This window comes from Cryptotermes secundus, unplaced genomic scaffold (genome assembly GCF_002891405.2).
Source record: "Cryptotermes secundus unplaced genomic scaffold, Csec_1.0 scaffold508, whole genome shotgun sequence".
Lineage (NCBI taxonomy): Eukaryota > Metazoa > Arthropoda > Insecta > Blattodea > Kalotermitidae > Cryptotermes > Cryptotermes secundus.
The window spans coordinates 1,084,128-1,107,781 of NW_019733326.1; the positions used below are offsets into that span (position 1 = coordinate 1,084,128).

Consider the following 23,654-nt stretch of genomic DNA (forward strand, 5'->3'; position numbering starts at 1 on the left):
AGTTTGGAATGGAATCTTGATTAAGCTTCTTCTGATGGTTCCTAAAGTGAGGTTCTGGATGCTGAGAAAGGCTATACTCAGTTTAATGATAATGATTTCGACACTGTAGAATTTAATGTTCTTTAATTCAAAGGTTTTCTCCACTATAGTATTCAGATTAAAAGATCTCAAGTCAATAATTTCAATGTAAAATATCCTCCATCAAGATTTTCCTTCATTTAATGTTCAAATCTACTTTTCCTCAATAAAATTCACTGTAATTATTTTCCAGCAGAAATACATTTCAGTGGTAGGGGGTGACCACATATAAATGTAAATAAGAGTTTTAGAAAGTTATTTGTGCTTTTTTTTATGAACACATTGTTGATTTGTGGTATGCTGAACAGTACATATTGAGTCCTGTTTTGAAGCCCAGTTCCAAGACTAGGAACTGTAACCCAGCAATTCGGGAAGGAACATGTATGATATTTGTTCTCTCTGTGCTGATGTGCACTATACAGAAGCCCACACATAAATATTACTTTTCCAAAAATGTCTTCTGGAGAATCTCATATTCATGCATTGATATGAGGTAAAGGCAGAAAGGTAAAGTTGTTCCTGTGTTTAATTAAGCACCACACCATGAAGACATATGAGGGAGTGAGTGGAGGTATAGCTCCACCATTCTTGACCTTAGCATTAGATGGATGTGAGTGGCCAGCTTCATGCCCCAGCTGCTTTACTTCTGGGGAAAGAGTCCCTGGAACCCAATTTACCGGACGCTGGGTGGGCCCCAGATCTTGTCTGGACACTGTGGGGAAAAGAAATATTCCTGCCAAGAACGTATCCCTGGCCATCTGCACTGTACAGAAACAGACACAATGTTTTCCCAAAGTTGCCTTCTGGAGGTTCCCTTCGTTATGCTGTGATATGAGCTAGGCTGGAACTGTGATAGCCAGCAGACATGCTGCTGAGACAGAGTACGGCACTGAATTTGATAAAATTGAAGTCGTCATATATTTTCACATTTAGTGTGTTCACATTATGAGGGAAGTTACTGTAATCATAAGACACCCCCACGTATTTAACAGTGTAGATGAATACAAACTGAGTATAAAGTTTGACTGAATCCATTATCATGTTATAAGTGTGAAGAGTTTGTGTAGATCAGATGCCAGTTGGATTGTTGTGAGAGAATTATGCATGAAGATGTGGTAACTTTAGGTTTGTACTGACATTGGGGAGAGGGGGACTGTAGTCACCCCAGATCTCATTATGACCCTACAAAGAGCCCTGAAGAATGTGCTAGAGCCAGAACCATTGTGACAAGCCCTTCTGATATCAGAACTTTGTGTGGGAGGTCCAGTGATTTCTAGTTGGTCAATAACAAGGTGTGTGATGGCATGTGCTAAAATCTTCTGGGGCAGTCATCTATGTCAATGTTGAGCCAAAAACCAACATTTTGAAGATCTCTGTCTTCATCATCAGAATCAGTGTGGTGAATGACTGTATGTCACTGATATACAGAGGGCTCCAAAAAAATATACTCACTCTTTGATAGTCAGTATCTTTTGAACAAAATGACATGTAGTTAAAATTCTTGTGCAGAGAGAGAGAGAGAGAGTCGTATGTGTTCAAAGTGGCCACCATCAGCGGCTAAATAGCGTCGATGCCACCGAATGTTGAGCGAACTACAGCTGTCAGTGTGTCCGGCGTGATGGCTGCACACGCCACTTTGATGGTTTCTCGTAGTGTCTTCAGTGTAGCTGGCTTTTGTCAATAAACTTCATCCTTCAAGGTTCCCCACAGGTAGAAGTCGAGAGGTGTTCGGTCTGGAGACCGTGGTGGGTACTCAGCAGCACCTCTTCGACCTATCCATTGTCCAGGTAGAGTGTCGTCCAAGTACGCCTTGACATCTCGATGATAGTGAGGTGGAGCACCATCTTGTTGTAGGTAAAATCTCTCATCTCCAAACAGCTCTCGAATGGAAAGGAAGATCGATGTCTGAAGCATATCGAGATACACCTGACCAGTGTTGCAACACCACAGCGCTGGAAGCTGGACTTGTTACTATTTGTGGTCGCCCAGATCTTTGCTTATGCATATCATGAACAGTACCATTGGCTTCAAATTTATCCCGAATTAGGACAGTTTTTTGACGTGTTGGTGGCTGAGTTCCAAACTCATTCTGTCATTGTCGTTTAATGTTTTCGTACTTCCAGTAGCTCTTCAATACAGCCTTGCGTTGCTCAAAGAACAACCTTTCAGCCATTGTTGCTGCTGTCTTCTGCTCACAGCACGCACGTGGCACAACACTCACGTGACTCATGTGACCTTTGCCGTCTGTTGAGAAAACATTACACTACATTACCACACAAGAATTGTAACTACATGTCATTTTGTTCCAAAGATATTGACTATCACTGAGTACATTTTTTTTCGACCCTCCTGTTTGTACCAACATGTCAGATTGATGTCTCTTCCTGTTGGTGTACAATGCTGCAGGAAGGCAGAGTCATTATGTGGTCGTGTCGCTTAACTTGGTATCCCTGTTGTCAGTTGTTTTGTTTTGTTTATGGCACACACTTCCCTATGTTTGACTTTGGATTTTTCCTGATCTCTGTATGTTGACAGATCAGGAAAACCCCAAGAAGACACAGGGAGGAGCACATGACAAAGGAAACAAAAAAGTAATTTGTAAGATTTGAGGTTTTCACAGTGGTGACTCTGAAGAATGCCATCTTCTGGGATGTGGCACCTTGTAGATCTTGTGTGAACTGACGTTTTGGAGGAGGCGATATTTTCCTCCGAAACGTCAGTTCACACAAGATCTACACAGCGCCACATCCCAGAAGATGACATTTTTCATTTATTTATTTATTTTCTATGTGTTAGGATAATTCCTTCTCCTGTTCACAAGTTATGCACATAGCATTTCTAAGAGGTCCATAACATGTAGGTGCCATCTCAGGGTACAGTTTGCCAGTCAGCAATCCTGATACCAGTCTAAACTGTTTCCTGTCCAAAGGCAGTAGGACCCTAGACAGTTTGTCCAGAGGCCCTTCACTGAAGAACTTCAGTTGTCTCATACCCAGTGCTCCAGCCCAAAGTTCTGAGTGCCTCTGTTTAACTGTGGGCCTACGAACACATGAGCCATAAAACTGGCCCTAGCACTGTGACCTTCAATGATTTATTGTGCTTTACCAATGCATGGTGAGAGAACACATCAATAGGACAGAAAAATATGAATATAGTCCCACAGGACTTGGAACCAAGAATAACTGTGCTGGCTAAGACCAGCAGCAATTTACCTAATGAACCAACATGGTGAGTTTCTTGGATTGGCTTCATGTTATATTATCTTAATCATCTCATTCTGTGTCAGCAACACTGTCACTACACAAATAATTTTCATATAGACTGTCACTTTCCCCTGAAGTGCTATGTATTTGATTCTTTTTGTGAGACTAAGCCATCTTATACTAAGTAATATGCATGTACAATTTGCCCAATACATCACCAAATTAAGTGAAGAAAGTTACTGAGCATAAAGAATGGTTCTTCCCTGATGACTTTGGCTAGAAATCAGGATATACTTGATCAACATTTTGTTGTATCCAGATGTGAGAGGGAGCTTCACTGTACCCATTGCAGTGATTAGAAATTATGTTCTAGAGCTGAGGAAGGAATTATTAGATCAGCCACCAAGTCACCTGGTGCTGAGCGGGTTAAACAGGAGTAATTGTAGACACTCAGTCTGAATCATTCATGCATAAATCAGGTACAGATTTTAAACTTGAACTTTGAATATTGAACTTCAATGATATTAGATTCAGTGTGAAAAGGTAAAGCCATCCCTGTAACAGGCCATGGAGGCCCATAGGGTTGTGAGATGTCGAGACTCCCACATCTTCTAGACAGTCGGCTCACAGATGGCTGTGAGGTTGTTAGCCTTACGCACTGGTCGCCCTTTACACCCAGGAAGATTCTTGATAGTCGTTTCTGTTAGAGGCTGAGTTGATCCCAGGGCCATAGTGCAGCTAGAAGGATTAGGTCAGTTGAAAAATCGAATGACCTCGGGAATCAAACCCGCGACCTTCTGGCTTGTAACATAGTGCTTCAACCAACTACGCTGCTTCATTCCCTTTATGTTCAGTGTCATGGCCAAAGTTGAATGTCCAGAATTGTTCTGAGGTATTGACAAGCTCATATACTACGATTCCAATGTCAACTGCAGAGCATAATTTTCAGCATTTGCAAGTCTAATCTTAAAACATCCTGACATCAGAGTGACATTAACTTTCAGATGAATAGTTGTATACCTCTCTAGGTCCTTCTATTCCAGCAAATGGAACATTATGGAATTAGATATGTAGGTTGTGTTAGGATCATGAAAGGAATATTTAATGACTGAAGATTTTAATCTGTAAAAAATTAAGATTTGTATATAACCTGTTATTTGTTCATGTGTGATTGTTCATAATATATAAATGGAACGGCAAGTATTGGAACAGTAATATACCATTTAACACAGCTCTGTATAATGCCAGTTCATTGTAATGTTCTTCATTCTGGGTCCTTTTATTGTAAGAAAATGAACTGATGGAAATGAAACAGTGGGATCCTCTTGCCTAGAGTGTAAATGGTCTACAACAGCTGATGGTGTTATGGAAGGAAAATTAACCACAACTTTATCATCATGTTTTGTGAAAAGATCAGTGGTGCAGTGGATATTGTAAGTGAAAATAGATCAAATTGTGAACATGGCACCAAAACTAAGAGAAGTGTTTATAGAAAATCTTTAGGCAAAGCAGCCAACTCTTGAGGTATTCTCAGCTAGAAAGCTGACAATGGTAACATGAGCTCCAGATGTGCCCATCTTCGAGGACAAAGCCATTTTTTATACATTATAATTTATCTTCTACAATTATTGTTTTTTTTGGGGGGGGGATATCCATCCTGCTTTTTATTTAAAATGTTTTGGAGACTGAATTCTGTCTCTATCTTTAGGTAAGAACCTAGTCGTTTGGACACAATCGATAGAGATAGTCCCTATCTCTGAAAATAGGGACTAGCTCTATCAGTTGGGCCCAAATGACTAAGTTTACCGGAAGATGTAGACAGAATCCAGTCTCCGAAATTTTGTGTTTTAAACATGAAACAGGATGATAGATATTGTCCAGAAACAGTAATTGTATCAATATACCATTGATACAGACTCTTAGATCTTAATTTCATTTCTATTTGGCTGTTTTATATATTGTATAATCGCAATCAATTACTATTTTTAAGAATGCATTCTCATAAGTGATATGCTAGAATGTCCAGTTAGAGGTCACATTTGAACACATCCCAAAGTGTTAAACAGGTTGTGACTGTAGAAGATAAATGTGTTTTCTCCTCAGAGTTGAAGAAGGACATTTCTGCTGGAATTGAAGATCCACTAGTTGACATCACTTCATTTGAAGATAAAACTTTGGATGAAGGTTATGGAACTGGTGGAGACAGATCATGTGGCATACAGAGTGGAAACATTGTACATCAGAACATGATCAAACGGTATGCAGAGGGATGTGGGACACTTGGCTTTGAATTGATTTTATTTCAGAACTCATGTATGTGGGTCCACAGCATCTGTAGTTAACTTAGGAGTGAACTGTTGTACTATGTTCAGTTCAATTTGGTATGCTTGAAAGTAGTTACGTTAACTAAAATATGTTTGAATGAAGCCTACAGTAAAGTCCACTTCGGTAAATGCAAGTCTTATTCAGAATGGTTTGAAACAAGGAGATGATTTTTCACCATTGCTTTCAGATTTTTTTGGAGTATGCCATTAGGAAAGTCTAAGATAAAACCTGGTAGGATTGAAATTGGAATGGGACACATCAGCTTCTGGTCTATGCTTGTGATGATAATTTATTGAGGATAATCCAAGTACCATGAAGAATAACAGAATCTCTTGTAGGTGATAGTGAGGGGATGGTCTAGAAGTAACTGTTGAGAAAATTTGTTGTGTTTTGTCTCCAGATTGCAGGAAAAAATCATAACACGAAGCCAGCTAATAGGTCCTATGAAAATGTCACAAAGTTCAAATACGAGGGTTGGAACTTTAATAGTGGTAACTATTTAGTTACAACTGATACAAAACAGATGCATGTTTCGAAGTTTTACTGTCCTTCCGTGTAGTCACCAGCATTGTGTACAACCCATTGCCAGCGATGTGGAAGTCGTAGGATGCCTTTAGCAGCACTTGTTGTGTTGATAGTTCAAATGGAGCGGTCTACTGCCTGAAGAATCTCTGGAACAGTTCTGAAGTGAATGTTACACAGTGGTTCCTTCATCTTAGGAGTCAAGTCGAAGTCACAAGGGCTTAAGTCTGGGGAGTATGGTGGACCTCCCCATATGGCACCTCCCAGCCCCATCGATCAAACAAATCAGCCACAGCTTGTGCTGCATGCAGCCAAGCATTGTCCTGGAAACTGATGGGTGGGTTCTGCAGAAAGTGTCACCATTTCTTTCTCAAAGCTGGTTGCAGGTTTTTCCAAAAATGAACAGTAATACTGTGCATTGACGGTCTGCTGTCAGGGAACGGTATGTGTTAGGATAACACCATCACAGTTTTACACGAGAATCACCATAACTTCCACATTGCTGGGGTTCTGACAAACTTTTTATGTTCGTGGTGACCCATAATGACGCCATTCGTTTGATTGGCGTTTCATTTGTGGCTCGTACGATTTGGCCCATGTCTCATCCAGCGTGTTGATATGGTGTAAGAACGCCTCCTTCGCGCTCATAGCGCTCCAAGTGGTTACAAGCAGTGTCATATTGTAGCCATTTCTGCATTTCCATCAAATCACGCGGAACCCATGGTGATGCAATTTTTCTCATGTCCAGGCATTCCTTCAGAATGTGAAGCACAGTCATATGCACTAATCCTGTCTCGGGCCAGCTCACGAATCGTATGGCCTCAATCACTCTCCAGTCACGTGGAAAGAGCATACACTTCTTCACTGACACTAGGATGACCTGGCTGACACATGTCTGCCACATTTTGGTGTCCCTCATTGAAAGCTTTTACCGACCTCGCCACTCTTCTGTAAGGCACTGCAGATTTCCCACAAGCCTCTTGAAGACCTTGATGACACTATTGTGCTGTACAGCCTCTGGCACATTCATTCTTAACCAACTCCATTGTTTCTGTTTTGTAAACTTTGTGACAATACTACATTAGACCGCCAGCTAACACAAGGCTCTGTTCTTTTTGTCATTGCGCATGCATGTGATGTGGGAAGGGAGAGTCCATTTGCTCTGAGGTAAGGTAGGTATATAAATAACGTGTGGTATAAGCGACATTATTTGGTTCCGTTGCATGGTGTCTCTACAGCAGTGTTGCCACTATTAAAGTTCCAACCCTCGTATTTGGCAATTATGCCGATGCATCAAAATTTTATCCATAAGGAAATCAAGAGCAGATCAGATTTTGGACAGCAGTTGCCACCATTAGTTCAGAATCTTCTGTCATCCCATCAGCAATGTAAAGACAAAGATTAAAATACAGGAGACTACAATTTTTCTTGTCGATTTGTGTGGGTATCAAACTTGGTCTCTCAACACTGGAGGAGGAACATAGACTGAGGGTGTTTAAGAATAGGGTGCTGAGGAGAATATTTGGACTGAAGGTGGAGGAAGTAACAGGAGGACGAAGTTGCTTAATGAGGAATGTAATAGTTTGTAAATCAAGCAAAACATTAAGAAGAAGTAAAGGAAGATAGGATGGGCTTTAGTATGTATCATGCATGGCAAAGAGAATTGTGTACAAAATTTAGGTTTGAAAATAGGATGAGACCACTACGAACACCTAGGCATAGATTGGAGTAAAAGTAAGTAAAGGTATCCCTGTAACAGCCCATGGAGGCCCATAGGGTTGTGAGATGTTGAGGTTCCCACATTTTCTAGACAATCAGCTCATAGATGGCGACAAGGTTGTCAGCCCTATGCGCCAGCCACCCTTTACTCCCAAGAATATTCCAAGAATATTCCTGGTACTCATTTCTGTTAGAGGCTGAGTTGACCCCAGGGCCATAGTGCGGCTGGAAGGATTAGGTAAATTGAAAAAAATCCGATGACCTCATTGGGACTTGAACCCATCACCTTCCGGCTTGTAGCATAGTGCCTCAACTAACTACGCTACCGCGTGCCCCATATAAATTGGAGTGTAATATTAAAATGAATCTTATACATGCTGAATGAGAGGGTGTAGACTAAATCAGTTTAGGTCAGGGTAGGGACCAGTGGCCAGGCTCTTACAAGCATTAATCAGTCTTCAGATTCGGTAAAGTTCTGGGAATATCTTGAGTGGTGGAGCAGCTGTTGGTTTCTCAAGAAGGACTTGGTTGCCTGCAGTTGATATGTTTGGACAGTTATTTGTAAAATGTTCCTTCAAACCATTTTTAGAAATTTGTAATGTTGTAGCTTTAGAGTACCAAGCTGAGGTTTCCAATATGCAAATAAGGGAAGTTGGAGTTAGCACAGAGGCAAACACAGAATTTGTGTAAATTCCTTGTATATAGTGAAGTCCAACTCTTTACTACATGTCCTTTGTTATCACAGTATACTTACTGGCAAGATCAAGTGAAACTCCCTCTTTAAATTTTCTGTATAGAGCAGTGAATTTGAACAGTAAACTGAGGAAATTCAGCATTGAGATTAATGACTTACGTTCATTGAAATTGGATGTTGAGTGAGGGAAGAACTTATAAACGGGAGTTCCATTGTTTGTCTGTCCATACGATCAAATTGTTCAGAATCAGCTTTACCACTATCAGTATCTTATAATTGTTATTTTTGTACTGACATATACAGCAAGTGACTCAAGTGACTTAATGCCTAAAATAAATGTACTGATCATGGAAGACATTTATTTACAGTCTTAATTTTAACAAGGTTTCTAGATATTTGTTTTCAAAGACTAAACTGAAAACCTGAATATTTCAGAGGCCTAACTAACCTGCTAAAATGAAAAACACACACACACACACACACAGAAGCCTCTATATTCTAAGGTTCAGTACTGATGTGGTTGACGGTATGGTTGTAACTTTTAAGCTAGTTGAATCAGTGTTTAATACATAAGCATGTTGTTAGTGTGGTTCTTGTCACTGCAGCCATTGTCATTGAGGTTACAGTGGAACTTTGAGTTCACATTTTCTAAGGTTCTGCCCAAAACAAATGTAAAATCAGGGAAGTGTGAATGTTCCAACATAAAGGAATCTGTGATCTTTACATCATAACTTTGGGAAAATCATTTAAAATATGTGTGTTTGAACACTAACAATTGGTTTATTTTACAATGCCTTGTAAACTGATGCATTTGTGTAACATAAGTAAGACGAGGTGGTGATTATAACTGGTGAATGGAAAGGATGTGGAAGTGGTGATGGCCCACTTCAAGGTACTGTCCCAGCATTTGCCTGGAATGACTGGCAAATATGGTACATGCCTATTTACACTGTTTCTTCAACCAGCCAGTCTTTTGTTTCTTTTCTCCTTGAGCTGTCACTCTGTATAATTTGCTTTCAACTTTGCTGCACAATACAGTAACACTGTTCTTGGTGTGAAACTGACCTGTGTATTTTCTGGTTGCTTCCAGTCCTGTCAGTGCATCCAAGAATGTTGCTTTATGTTCTGCAACTTCCTCTTCCTCTTCTTGTTCTTCTGGCCTTGCCAAATGTTGATCTAACATTATTGTTATGGGCATTTGGCTGGGACCATGCCAAAAGTGCATAAATTCATGAAAAACAAAAAATCTTAGTTCATAAAATCAGAGTTTCACTCTATTACTATTATTGTTACTGTGAAACCTCAGTGGTTTTAAGGAAGTATAACTCCTTTGTTCCATTTAGGTTCAACCAACATTCCATCATGGTTCTGAAGGCGTGTCAGCAGAATACATTGTGCCACTCTGGCTCAGAACGACTTGAACAATCAGGGGTACCTGAGAAACAAGCAAGCCAGTCAAATGAAAGCAGCCCTGGTTGTAGTGATCACCTGCATACTGCTAAAAAGGTAAATAAGTATTTTCATAATTTGATAGCATATACAACAATTTGTATCATGTTTATTACAGTTCGGAAGGATAAGTAAGGTAAAGTTGTCTCTGTGCTTTATAAATCAAGAACTACTCCATGAAGATGTGTGGGGGAATGGAGGTGTAGCTCCACAATTCTGGACCTCAGCACAAGAAGGAAGTGAGTGGTTAGCTTCACAATCTGGCTGCTTTACCCGCGGGGAAAGAGTACCCATTGGATAAGGGACTGGGTGGGCCTCAGAGCTGGTCTGGACACTGTGGGGGAAAGTAGCCTTGCCTCTGCCAGGAATTGAACTCTGGCCATCCAGTGCATAGCCCATTGTTATCCTAAGTGACCTGAAGTATGGTGGTGTTAAATGTAGACTCAGAGAGTTTTGAGAACGTCTTCTGTTTGTGTGTAATGAAGTTTACTGGTATTTTGGATGGAGGTACCACTTTTGTCTTGATGATTGGTAATGCTGTACAAGATGGCATGGTGTTGCATCTCAGAAGATAATCACCACCAGCACAACCTCAGATATCATCAGGAAAACCATAAAATAAATTTATTACTGTGTACTGGTGTGCAAATGCAATGTAGGCATCTGTTTCGGGGAACAAAAAAAAAAAACTATCCCTATAACAGGCCCTGGAGGCCCATATGGTTGTGAGACTTTGAGGTTCCCACATTTTCTAGACACTCGATTCACAGATGGCAGTGAGGTTGTCAGTTGTACATGCCAACCACCCTTTACCCCCAGGATGGTTCCTGTTATTCATTTCTCCTGGTGGGTTAGTTGACCCAAGGGCTGTAGTGCTGCTGGAAGGATTAGGTCAGTTGAAAAAATCCAATTACCTCATCGGGAATGGAACCTGCAACTTTCTGACTTGTAGCATGGTGCCTCAACCAGCTACTTTACCATGTGCCCCTTGTTTCAGGGAGTGTTTCAGGATTAACAAACAGGTGAATTATTGGGACTAGTTTTGTTGAGACCAAACCTTGCTTCACTGACTCAAAAAATATAAAGTAATAATGTTTATATATGAGGTAATATTGTAATGGTGAACTGTGGAATTGTGGTAGTAGTGTCAAGACTTTGGAGTGTGAATATTCCCTCTTGACTAGATGTGATGATCATATTATTTTCCTCTGATATTGGTCTGACTTTTGTAGTATATAGGATATGAAAATTTTGTTTAAAAAATTATACAGGTATTTTTGTCTTCATTGCTATTTAAATCCCCTGGGCCGGGGTAGCTGGCGCACGCAAGGGTCCTACTTTGAAGGTGGTTAGGTAAGCGTTGCTGTATGTCCTATCATTAGAGTGCTATACCACCATTCCGGGAACTTTTTGATGGCCCCTCGTATATGCTTAATATGTGAAACTGTTTAGATGGTGAGAAAATTCAGTCTCAACATTTTGATGGATTTACACATTTTTAAAGCCGTGTATCCAAAAATGATGTGTTTGGAACACTGTATGCATGTTTGTATGTGTGTGTGGATGTGTGCCTTGCTAGCACCTGAACTGTTGGAAGGATTTTATTCAAGTCTGGTATTGAGAGTCATAGGTGTGTTGTGAATGTGAACATCCTGGCTCTAAAATGGGGACCCGTCACATGGGCCACAAAATAAAATGGCAGTTTTCCTGGAAAACACATGTAATGGTTTTGATTAAATTTAAGTAAGTATGGAGACCATATCCCAAAATAGAACTGCAAAAGTGACATATGCAGGACTAGGAGCCAAAATGTGAAATTTTGATTTCATCAAAACTGACTTTTTTGGTCACACCAATTTCTTTGTTGTTTGGTATTCAGTAACGAACAGTGTGACCTCCTGCATCACAATCAGTTTTGTTTCCAGGGTAATGTAGTCAGGGTCAGTCATATGTGGAAAGGATGTCCAATTCTTTGCAGTGATTTTTCCTTTTCTGACCTTCTCCTTTATGACTTTATGATAGTCAAATTATTGTAACCATTTAGAGTCAAGGATATTTCAGTTGGTTTTTCTGCAGTGCCAGTAGGGAGATAAACACTTAGAGACCATATTTGCTAGATTGTAATACTGTTTCTGTCAATTAACTGAAAACGTTTTTTTGTTGCTGTCTGTGAGTATTAATATTGTAACGTGTATAGGCACTGAAGATGCCGTTCGAAATGTTAATTGGTTTATTTAACAACCTACAAGTCGTAACTACAATTGATTAGAACACTGTTGCAGGGTTTCACACTTTATAACCCCGTTTGCAATAATCTGTCCACTCTGTCCTCAGTAGTCTACACGTATTCACAGTACGGGAGCTATATAAGTGTCACTGTGTTACACACTCCCAATTACTTCTCAGTTATCACAAACTATCCCTGATTATCACACGTGTCCAGTTCTTCTTTCTGTGACTGCTGCTATACTCCAACTGTGTTGCTCTGGCTCACCACTAACTCGTTCACTGCTGACTAACTCGTAACTTAACTCGTAGGCTGCTGCCTTGAGAACTGTCTTCGTAGGCAGTGTAGGTCTCTTATAAACCCTCAGCCGGACAACGGGAAAACGCTTCGCTTACTTGTTGCCTAGTCGCCGTGTTTGCCGATAGCCTAGCAATGCTGCCGAGAGTTGTTTACAGCTACGTAGCAAGTGCGGCGTCCCGTGTTACATCACTGCAGTTTACTCGCTTTGCCTAGCAACCGCTGTGCTTGGACTCAGCTCACTTTGGCTCCGCTCGGCACGTCACTGCTGGCGGGGAGGGAGGGGCATCATCCATAGCGCAACATGTCACAATATTATTGGAGTATATGTGGTATTATCCTTTTAATTGTATATAAGCAGTGTAATGGAGAGTTGAAAGCTCTGAAATTACACATTTTTCAGTTTTGTAACAATGAATTGTTAAATGTTAGCACATTGCATGAACTTAAGTTATGTAGCAGGTACTTGAGTTTATTGTAGCTATTCTGTGAGTCAGATATTTTGATGTGAATATGTGAAGTGCAGTTCTCTGTATAAAGGAGATGATTTGCAACTGACTATTTGTGTATGTTACTCATTGGAGGAAAAAGAGATACAAATAGTTAATAGTGTGAAACCTTAAGTAATGAATGATGATGTGGATACTATGCTATTTATTTATAAATTGATCAAGAAAGTTTGTGTTGTTGCTGTTCCTTTAAAGTTGATAATGTTTGAATATATGAGGTTTTATGATTAATAATTATACTGAATTACAGTGAATAGAGAAAATCATAATGTAAAGGTAGCTAACGGATCATTTGAAAATGTGGAACAGTTCAAATATTTGGGAATGACAGTAACAAATGAAAATTTTGTTCAGGAAGAAATTAAGGGGAAATTGAATTCGGGTAATGCTTGTTACTATTCAGTCCAGAATCTTTTGTCTACTTGTCTGCTGTCTAAAACCATACAAATTAGAATATGCAGAACTATAACTTTGTCTGTGGTTTTGTATGGGTGTGAGACTTGGTCTCTGACATTAAGGGAGGAACATAAACTGAGGATGTTTGAGGACAGGGTGTTGAGGAGAATATTTGAACTGAAGAGAGATGAAGTGGTAGGAGGTTGGAGAAAACTGCATAATGAGGAGCTTCATGACTTGTACTCTTTGCCAAATGTAATTAGAATGATTGAGTCAAGGAGGGTGAGATGGCTAGGGCATTCAGCACACATGGGGGAGAAGAGGAATTCATGTAGGATTTTGGTGGGAATGCCAGAAGTAAAGAGACCACAAGGAAGACCTAGATATAGGTGAAAGGATAATATTAAGATGGATTTTAGAGAAATAGGATGGGGTGGAATGGACTAGATTGATGTGGTTCAGGATAGGGACCAGTGTAGGGCTCTTGTGAACATGGCAATGAACCTTCTGGTTCCATAGAATGTTGGGAAATTCTTAAGTAGCTGCATAGTTGGTAGCTTCTCAAGAGGGTCTCAACTCCATATAGTTAGTGAATTACATGTTACAAATATTATGTTTCTGGATATTATCCATCCTGTTTTTATTTAAAACATAACGTTTTGAAGACTGGATTCTGTCCGCATCTTCAGGTAAACCTCATTTGGACCCAGTCGATAGAGTTAGTCCCTGTCTTTGGCAATAGGGAATTCTCCATCAGTTATGCCCAACTGAGTAGGTTTTACTGAAGACAGACAGTATCCAGTCTCCAGAATGTTAAATTTTCAATAAAAGTAGAACAATGGGTAATGTTGAATAACATAATATTTATATTAATGTATCATCATCATGAACTTTTAGATCATAATTACATGTTAGTTCATTAGTCTGAAAGAAGTGAACTGGTGTACTCCAGGTACAGGGAACTATGGATTAATATTTTGGGGGAACTCTTCACATAGTGTAATAATTTTTAAAATACAAAAGAATATAATTAGAATCATTACAGGATGTAGAAGTAGAGATTCATGTAGAGAATTATTTAAGAAATTAAAAATTCTACCTCTTCAATCGCAATACATATTATCGCTTCTCTTATTTGTTGTTTACAACAAAGATAAATTCAAATTAAATTCTGATGTCTATAACATGAATACTAGACAAAAATATAACTTCCACCTACCCTCATCAACTTTATCAGTATATCAAAAAGGAGTCTACTTTACTGGCATAAAAGTGTTCAACAATCTGCCACAAAGTATTAAAAACTTGGGCAATGATACTAGAAAGTTTAAATCAGAGTTAAAGAATTATCTTCATGCTCATTTCTTCTACTCTTTAGATGAATACTTCAATGTAAATAGAGAATGATGTAAAATTAAGTTATATTAATTTTTAAGCTAAAATTGCCTGTACTTACGTATGTAACCTTTTGACTTGTTCTGTATCCAAAGGTACTAACCTACTTAGGATTTATAGAATGTAAATAAATTCAATTCAATTCAAAAACACTTACAGACTTTGTATAGTCAAGGCAACACAGATGCCCACTGGGCAATTTGTAGTACAACAGCTGGATCGTTAATCCTATGCCATTTTGACTCATGACACTAGTGCATGTGTTATCATCCCATCCCCCCCCCCCCCGGGATTTAAATATTGAATGATATCATACTGTGTTTTACTGCATTAAGAGTGGCAGGTGTCCTTTTAATTTTACTGTATTATTTTGGGAGACATAAGAGATTGACTTGAATTCATAACGTCTGCATGAAAACCAGAAGATGTATGTATAAAACATGAATTGTGAATTCATAATGTAGCACATCAAGGGACATAACCTAACGTTCAGCAAGATACAAGATGATGCCCCAGCATCAGACCACAGTGGATGATTGCATGGTTGTGTTGATCCTTTGTGTTGAAAGAAATATTTTTAAGTAGTTCTGTCTGTAAATGCTTCCTCTTAATAATATCTAAAAGTTTGTGATGATGGTACATTAGTACAAATATTATGTTTTTGGACATTATCCATTGTCTTGTCTTTATCTAAAAACCTTCCTGTTTATTTTTCAAAACAACGTTTTGGAGACTGGATTCTGTCTCTGTCTTCAGGTAGAACCTACTCAGTTGGGCCCACTCAATAGAGATGGGGACTAGTTCTATCAATTGGGCCCAACTGAGTAGGTTTTACCTGAAGACTGAGACAGAATCCAGTCTCTGAAACGTTATGTTTTGAAAAATAAACAGCAGTTTTTAGATAAAGACAAGGTGAGGGATAATGACCAAAACAAAATATTTATGCTTCCTGTTACATTGAAATGTGTAAAAGTAAAGGTAAATTTGTCCCTGTACTTAATTAAGCACCATACCATTATGGCATGTAGTAGATATGAGGTATAGCCCCACCATTCATAACCTTTCTAAATGGGGGTGAGTGATCAGCTTCATGCCCCTACTGCCTTCCCCCAGGAAACAGTACCCCTTGGATTGGAGACTGGGTGAGCCCCAGAGCCAGTCTGGATACTGGGTGAAGAACTAATAATCTTGCCTCTACCTGGAACACCGGTTTCTTGGTTGTCTAGTCCAAGGCCTAGCTGGTATCCAAGTTCCACTGAAGTGATGTTCATCAGAATAGCATGTGCATACAGCAATACAGCACTTGTAAAGTGGGCCACAACTGACTAAAGGCTGTTTATCTTTACATAGAAGGTTTAAAATGTAGGTGTGTGTCAGTCTTTGTGTTGAAAATAGTTCTTGAAATTAATGTAGAAGTAGAGTAGGTCATGATGAGTGAAACATTGTTATGTTCTTGTGTCCTGTTGCTGTTTAGTAGGTGTTGTAACAGTAATTATTATAGAAATGGCATTAATATTTGACACCTTACATATACATGTGTATGAAGATCGTCTGTTTGAAACGTCTTTGAGGGTACATGAAACCTTGGATAAGCAAACATGTGGAAGAAGACTTTGGTAGTTTCAGTAAGATCTGGTAAGCTGATTTTAGTTCCCATCATAAGCTGACAGTAGAATGTAGTAAGATGTAACAAGACGTAACGATGTAGCACCCGCAAAGATACGAGGGTTGGAACTTTAATAGTGGCTACATTGCTGTAGAGACGCCATACAATGGAACCAAATAATGGCCAAAAGTTTGTCAGAACCCCAGCAGTGTGGAAGTTATGGTGATTCTCGTGTACGACTGTGATGGTGTTATCCTGACGCATACCATTTCCCGACAGCAGAACGTCAATGTGCAGTATTACTGTTTATATTTGGAAGAACCTGTGACCAACTTTGAGAAAGAAGTGGCAACACTTTCTGCAGAACCCACCCATCATTTTGCAGGACAATGCTCGGCTGCATGCAGCGCAAGCTGTGGCTGATTTGTTCGATCAGTGGGGCTGGGAAGTGCTATACCATCCACCATACTCCCCGGACTTAAGCTCTTGTGACTTCGACTTGATTCCTAAGATGAAGGAACCACTTTGTGGCATTCGCTTCGGAACTGTTCCAGAGATTCTTTAGGCAGTAGACCGCTCCATTTGAACTATCAACAGAACAAGCACTGCTAAAGGTATCCTATGACTTCCACATCACTGGCAGTGGGTTGTACACAATGCTGGTGACTTCATTGAAGGACAGTAAAACTTTGAAACATGCATCTATTTTGTATCAGTTGTAAATAAATAGTTACCACTATTAAAGTTCCAACCCTTGTATTTTAGCAAGTATAGGACATATTTGATTAAACTCATCCGTATTTACCTGGTATTAATTTCAGTCTTGTTCAGCAGCAGTGCAATATGTTCATTTGTGTAATTGCAGTAGCTTCCTCCACTAAAAAGAAAGGTGAAGCTACATTTTTAACAGGCCATAGAGGCCCATAGGGTCGTGAGACGTCGAGATTTCTGCAATTTTTCTTGACATTTGGCTTGCAGATGGCAGTGAGGTAGTCAGCCTTGCATGCTGGCTGCCCTTTAACCCAAGGAAGATTCCTGGTACTCATTTCTTTTAGAGGCTTAGTCAACCCCAAGGCCATAGTTTGACTGGAAGGATTAGATCAATTGAGAAAAACCAGTGCCCTCATCTGGAATCAAACTCGTGCCTTTCTGGCTTGTAGCATAGTGTCTCAACCAACTATGCTACCTGCCACATGCCCCCAGTGTGATATGTAGAGTGTTAAAATTGAGACAGAAACTTGCTGCATGCAACAGCTCAGCAGCACATGGACTTAAAACAATGTTTACAAAACCTGGTAGAAGTGACCCTTTTCTGTCTTCAGATATGCCTCACACAATAAACAAATTATGTGACAGTTTATGAAGTTTGTCCTTAGAAACTGAAGCAGTTACTTGTGGTCTTTTGCTATGGAGAGCTTCAGTGTTTTAAGCTTTATTTTTGTGAGTTCATCATGAATGGTGAAAACCAAATAACTAAGATAAGGGTGTCTGGGAGGCCAGAGTGCTTTGTCGATTATTTTGTTCTCAGACACTTCATGTGTAGTGACCATGGTCTCAGCAGTGTGTAAAACCCAAGAAAATAATACAAAATAAATATGTCAATATTTGTAGAAATGTAATATAGTATCTGGTATGTGTCAGCTATAATGAATTTGTGAGACTGCTGATTGACACTGCACTTCATGGCTTGCCGCTGACTGTAGGCATGCTGATGTTTAGAAAGTCCTCCACATTTATATTTCAGTAAATTCGCTTGAAGGTTATTGAAGTTGCCACATGGTGACTTGCTGGTGGGTATAAGCATGCGGCTTTTAAATAATATAATGGCACCTCTCTGTGTCAGTTGCAACAAGTTTGTGGCGGTGCTGATTGAGGTTCCCCTCGACAGCTTACGGGCACCTGTAGATACACATATTGCTGGTAAAATGAAATAAAAAAAGCTGTAACAAAAAGTTCTTGTACATGAAACTTTATTCTTACTATTAAATCAGTTCATACGAGGGTTATTTGGAGAGTAACCTCCAGTGAGCTGTTAACAGAACAAGCAGTGAGAAGAAAAACAAATTATTGTATACAGAAGAAAAAGTGCATACCTAAGCTACTTCTCAAAATAGACACCACTGGAATTGAGGCACTTGTCATATCAGAGAATAAGTTTTTGTATGCCTGTGTCAAAGAAGACTGCCGCCTGAGGTCAGTCAGATTTTGACACATTCTGTCAACTTATTATTATTGATGCACTGTGATGGCAACCAGATTTTCGGGTATTTAAACAGGTGGTAGTCACTCGAAGGGAAATCAGGGCTGTAAGGAGGGTGGTCGAAGAAATCCCAGTTGAAATGCTCCATCAGCACTCAAGAGCAAGCATCTGTATGCAGATGCACATTGTCGTGGAGTAGCACTACACTGGATGTTAGCATTCCACACCTTTTGTTCTGAATAGCCCTTCACAATTTTTTTAGTGTCTTGCAATCCATTTCTTACATTATTATGGTCCCTGTTTGAGTGAATTTCGCAATCAAACACTCCTTTCCTCTCCCAGAAAACAGTTTCCATCAGTTTTCTGGCAGGCGGACATTTGTTTAAGCTCTTTTGGCTTGTTTGGTAAATGTGTGTGCATCCTTTGCTTTGACTGCTCTTTGGTTTCAGCATTCAACAAATGAAACCCAGGTTTCATTACTTACTACTTCTATGATGTCATTGAGAAATTCATCACCATATTTGTGGTATCACTATAAAAAAGTCAAAGCTGAAGTCATTCTCTGTGTTTTGTGTGCACCCATGAGCATTTTCTGAACTCATCTTGCACAGAACTTGTGATAGCCTAGTCTGTGATATTGTCATAGAGAATAGTGCATGAAATTTATGAAAATTCACATGAAAAGTTCTGAAATTGTGAAGGGCTGTCTCTCACTTTGAACAAGATCATCACGCACTACAGATGGGCAACCAGTCTTCATCGTTCTCCCATCTTTGAACATTCTACACCATTGTCTTTCCCTTTGCCCATTACATTTTGGCTGTAAACCTCACATAATTCATGATGGATTTCCACAGCACTCATGTTTTTATAGTGAAGAAAGTGGATAACAGGACACACAACACTGTAGAGACAAGAACAAACACTAAGTGACCATTTCTTTTATTGAAAGCTGTCGCAACACAACAATTAATAATATATGTTTGGAGTATTAAGTAGTACTTTACTACATGTTTCAGCCTCCAAGAAACCATCATCAGGTAAATATATTTAAAAACTTCTTAGCTATTGAATTACATGCTAATTACATGATGTAGTATAAGATTTTTCAAATAGTATACAATAATATAAAATATAAAATTACATTAAAAACAAAAGTCTTAAAATGGACTAGTTACATAATTAAAGTACAGTCAAGAGCTGTACATTTAATTATATATTTTAAAGTAGGTAGGTGTAATCGTAATAATGTGTGGTGGTGCTTATGTGGACATGTATACACAGACGGTTGTTGTGGTGCTCGGAGTTCTGTTGCTATATTGTATGTTATTATTTAATTTTGATTTCCTGGAAATAATATGCCAATGATGACTATTAATGAATATTCTAGTGGTTGTATGTAATGTTGATTGAATTATTGTAGTTATATAGATTACTTACTATTTGACGGGCGCCTCCGTTCATGTGCGTATGTCCGATCTGGTGAGGAGATGGATTACAACTGATTTTGGATGGATGTTGTCATATATTATTGTATACTATTTGAAAAATCTGATACTGCATCATATAATTGGCATGCAGTTCAATAGCTAAGAAGTTTTTAAGTGTATTATTTACCTGATGATTACTTCTTGAAGGCCGAAACATGTAGTAAAGTACTCTTGATACTACAAAGATATATTATTAATTGTTGTGTTGTGACAGATTTCAGTAAAAGAAATATATAATACAGAACAGGATGCATTCACTGAAAACTAAGTGACCAGTTATGTGATGGTTTTGATGGTTTACAAGGCAATGAGGCATGTGACGCTACTTAGCATGTGTGAACTCTCCCCTGCTCCTGTTGCCTAAAATAAAAGGTTACATTCTGAGTAGCCCTTGTATAAATGAAAAATGGAGGTAATGGCTTCAAATTCACAAAAACTGCTTGCATGGACTTAAATTAAATTAAATAAATTTTAGCAGTAATTATAACTTGCAGTATCAGTCAAGTGTCATGGCCAAGTACTGTAATATATATGTAGATTGTGAGGATGTGATTTACATTAAGATAGTAAGGTAAAGATAAAGTTACCTCTGTGCTTTATTACTGAAGCACCACACCATGAAAAGTATGGGAAAGGTGAGGTATAGCTTCACCATTCTTAATCTTAGCACTAGACGGAGGTGCACGGTCAGCTTTTTGCCCTATCTACTTTGCCACTTGTACATCATTTCAGTAATTCAGCCAGGTTTGGTAGCCCTCACACCACCCAAAACAAGTACCAGTATTCCTATTATCATATAAACACCCTAAAAATGGCATAAATTTGACATCTCATTACTCTTTTCTGAGGGTGTAATTAAGATTTTGGTTTGAACACAAACCCATTGCAATTTTATGAACTGTTCTGTGCAACTGTTGGTTTCAATTACTGTATTTCCAAAAATTTTATATTGAAAATTAGTTACAAAATTGCAAAAGTGTTAGTTGTGTCCTTTGTTTCATCCCTGTTTCTGACATTCACCTATGAAAATTTACTGCTGTCATCTGTTCAGTCTGTTAACTAAGACTACTTGTGAATAATCTATACATTTTTCTACAAATCATACGTGAAGAATGGTTCTGCTAGATAGGGTCAAGCGAATTTCACTGTAAACTTCCCTTGATCACAGCTTTTCTCACCATAGATAACCATAAACTTATTAATAAAGTCAGCTGTAATGGATAACTGATGAACAAGAATCAAGTCAAAATATATTGTCCCCACTGAAAAGAAAGTAGGTGAAGTAGGGAGTAAGCTAGAATATTCACCATGGGGTGCCTTGCACAAGAGAGTGTCATTTCAGTATCATCAGCAGTGCAGCACCATTGCTTCAACTTCCAGCCGTACAAGACAGATTTTCTTAAGCGACTCATGACGAACTTCTTTCTACAATTATTGTGTTTCGGGACATTATCCATCATCCTGTTTATTATTTAACCCTTTGACGTGGTCATTTAAATTCCGCGGCCGCGGCTCCTGCGGTAATATATTCAGCCGGCCATTTAAATTTTGCTCGAAAATTATTTATTCATCATTGTTCTTAAATTCTATGAGATAGGAACATGAAACTTTCACTAAAATGATCTTAAAAGGTGGTTTTATAACCTTACCTTATAATATGAACCCCCTTTATATCTTCAATGGAAGCAGGTTNTATTATTTAAGAGAGAACATTTTGGAGACTGGATTCTCTCTCTGTCTTCAGGTGGAACCTACTCAGTTTTGCCCATCAGTAGAGCTAATCCATATCCATAACCTCAATCTAGAGTTCATATACATGTCTATATATCATATATATATATATATCATTATGAAAAATTTAGATAATGACTGGTTTGAACTTGTATTCAGGAGGTTCTTGGTTCAAATCTCAGTCAGGACACTGGCTATCCTGGCTGGTGTTTGTTGTCATTTTTCTCAGTCCAGGCAAATTCCAGGACAATACCTTAATCTGGGCAATGATCATTTCCTTCTAGATAGTTTCCAGTTCAACAATCACCACTTACCATACCATTCAACCCTATATGTTCTAGCTACTGACTGTGTTGTAAAATAAACCACAAAGAAAGGTAAATTGCTTGTGTGGGTCTTGTGGAGTGATTCCATATTTGTGTCAGTATTAGCTGTTTATCCAGAGTTAAGCTATTACTGGCCAGTACTCATGGCAAAAGTGTGCAGCCTAGCGCACCCTTTCATGTCATTAATGGCTTAACGTACTTGTACTGTGAGAAGTGACACTGAACAGCACAGGCGTATGCAGTGTAGTGTGGAGAGTGCATGACATCTTTGAGGAACATATGGCCTCCATCTTTATGATCAAAGAGTAATCCAAGCAAGAAGCCAGCTGAAGCAATGGCACTTGCCTGGCTTCTTGTACTCATCAGCCCTTCCAGACATAGCTGGGCTTAGGCCACTGCTGCTTCCTTCCAAATTCCTCTAAATTCTTTATTCATCAGTCCTGTCATTCTTTGCTACAGAGTCGGATACCAACAGGATCATAAAATAACCTGCAAGGAAACATGTTAGATACCCTGTAAGTCTTGTCAGTAATGTGAGGTAAGGTAAAGTTGTCCATGAAGTCATCGGGGAGTGGACGTAGAGATCAACATTTTCTTGACCTCGGCCCTAGCTGGAGGTGAGTGGTGAACTTGACAACCTGGCCTCTTTACCCCCACGGAAAGAGCCCCTGGTACCCATTGGATAGGAGGTTGGGTGGATCTCAGGGCTTGTCTGGACGATGTGGAGATGTGAAAATTCTTGACCCTACCAGAACTCAAATCCTGACCTCTTGGTTGTCCAGCCCATAGCCAGTCACTATACCGACTATGCTATCTCAGCTCCCCATTATTGTGAGAGCACATGTATATTTTCATAGCTGGTTTCTCTGTCGTCAGACCATGATATCTGAACACAGTCTAAGATACTTTAACCCTTTCATTGTTGGGTTATTAGTTCCAGCCAGTTCAATATTGTTGATATATTTAATCCTTATAATGGCCAAGGTCAGGTAATATGTGGTGTAAGGTATTTCCACTGCTAAATGCAGCAGTCTCTGAATTCTTCTGCAGGTGGTATGCAGAAGTAGCCGAGAGGTTTGCCTGGAACCTTGTCATGTTGCTTATAGAAGGAAGTGTATAGCCTCTAAATTTGAATGCATTCAGAAAACTGCTTACCCCAGGAATATTATTGTTGGATGTTAATGACTAGACGTGGGGTTTAGATTGAAAAATGGATTTATTGAGCACTTATTTCTCGTCACTACAAATAACTATAACACTTTCACTAATCTACGTACTGTACAAATCGCTACTGTGAAAACTGGGTCTTCTGTTGTCTCCAGATGCAGATTCCTATAGTTTCATGCTCACATCCTTGTTGGCTGGTGACTCACTCAACCGACTATCTTAAAAGTCAACCGACAGTAGTTCATCCAGCGTGTGTTGGTGTTAAGCCCCATCTGGGGCCCAAGACAATGTTATTGTCACTGTCAGTAGTGGGTTTGTTG

General features: G+C 39.2%; 1 protein-coding gene across 4 annotated transcripts in view; it reads left to right on the forward strand.

Moving 5' to 3' along the window:
- Positions 1-23,654, forward strand: part of LOC111868000 (general transcription factor IIH subunit 1) — a 78,926-nt gene that overhangs the window by 18,682 nt on the left and 36,590 nt on the right. For all 4 annotated transcript variants that reach the window (XM_023858314.2, XM_023858315.2, XM_023858312.2 and 1 more), the window contains exons 6-7: positions 5,385-5,538; positions 9,885-10,047. In XM_023858314.2, the coding sequence (XP_023714082.1) occupies positions 5,385-5,538; positions 9,885-10,047 (317 nt within the window). The remainder of the gene's footprint in view (positions 1-5,384; positions 5,539-9,884; positions 10,048-23,654) is intronic.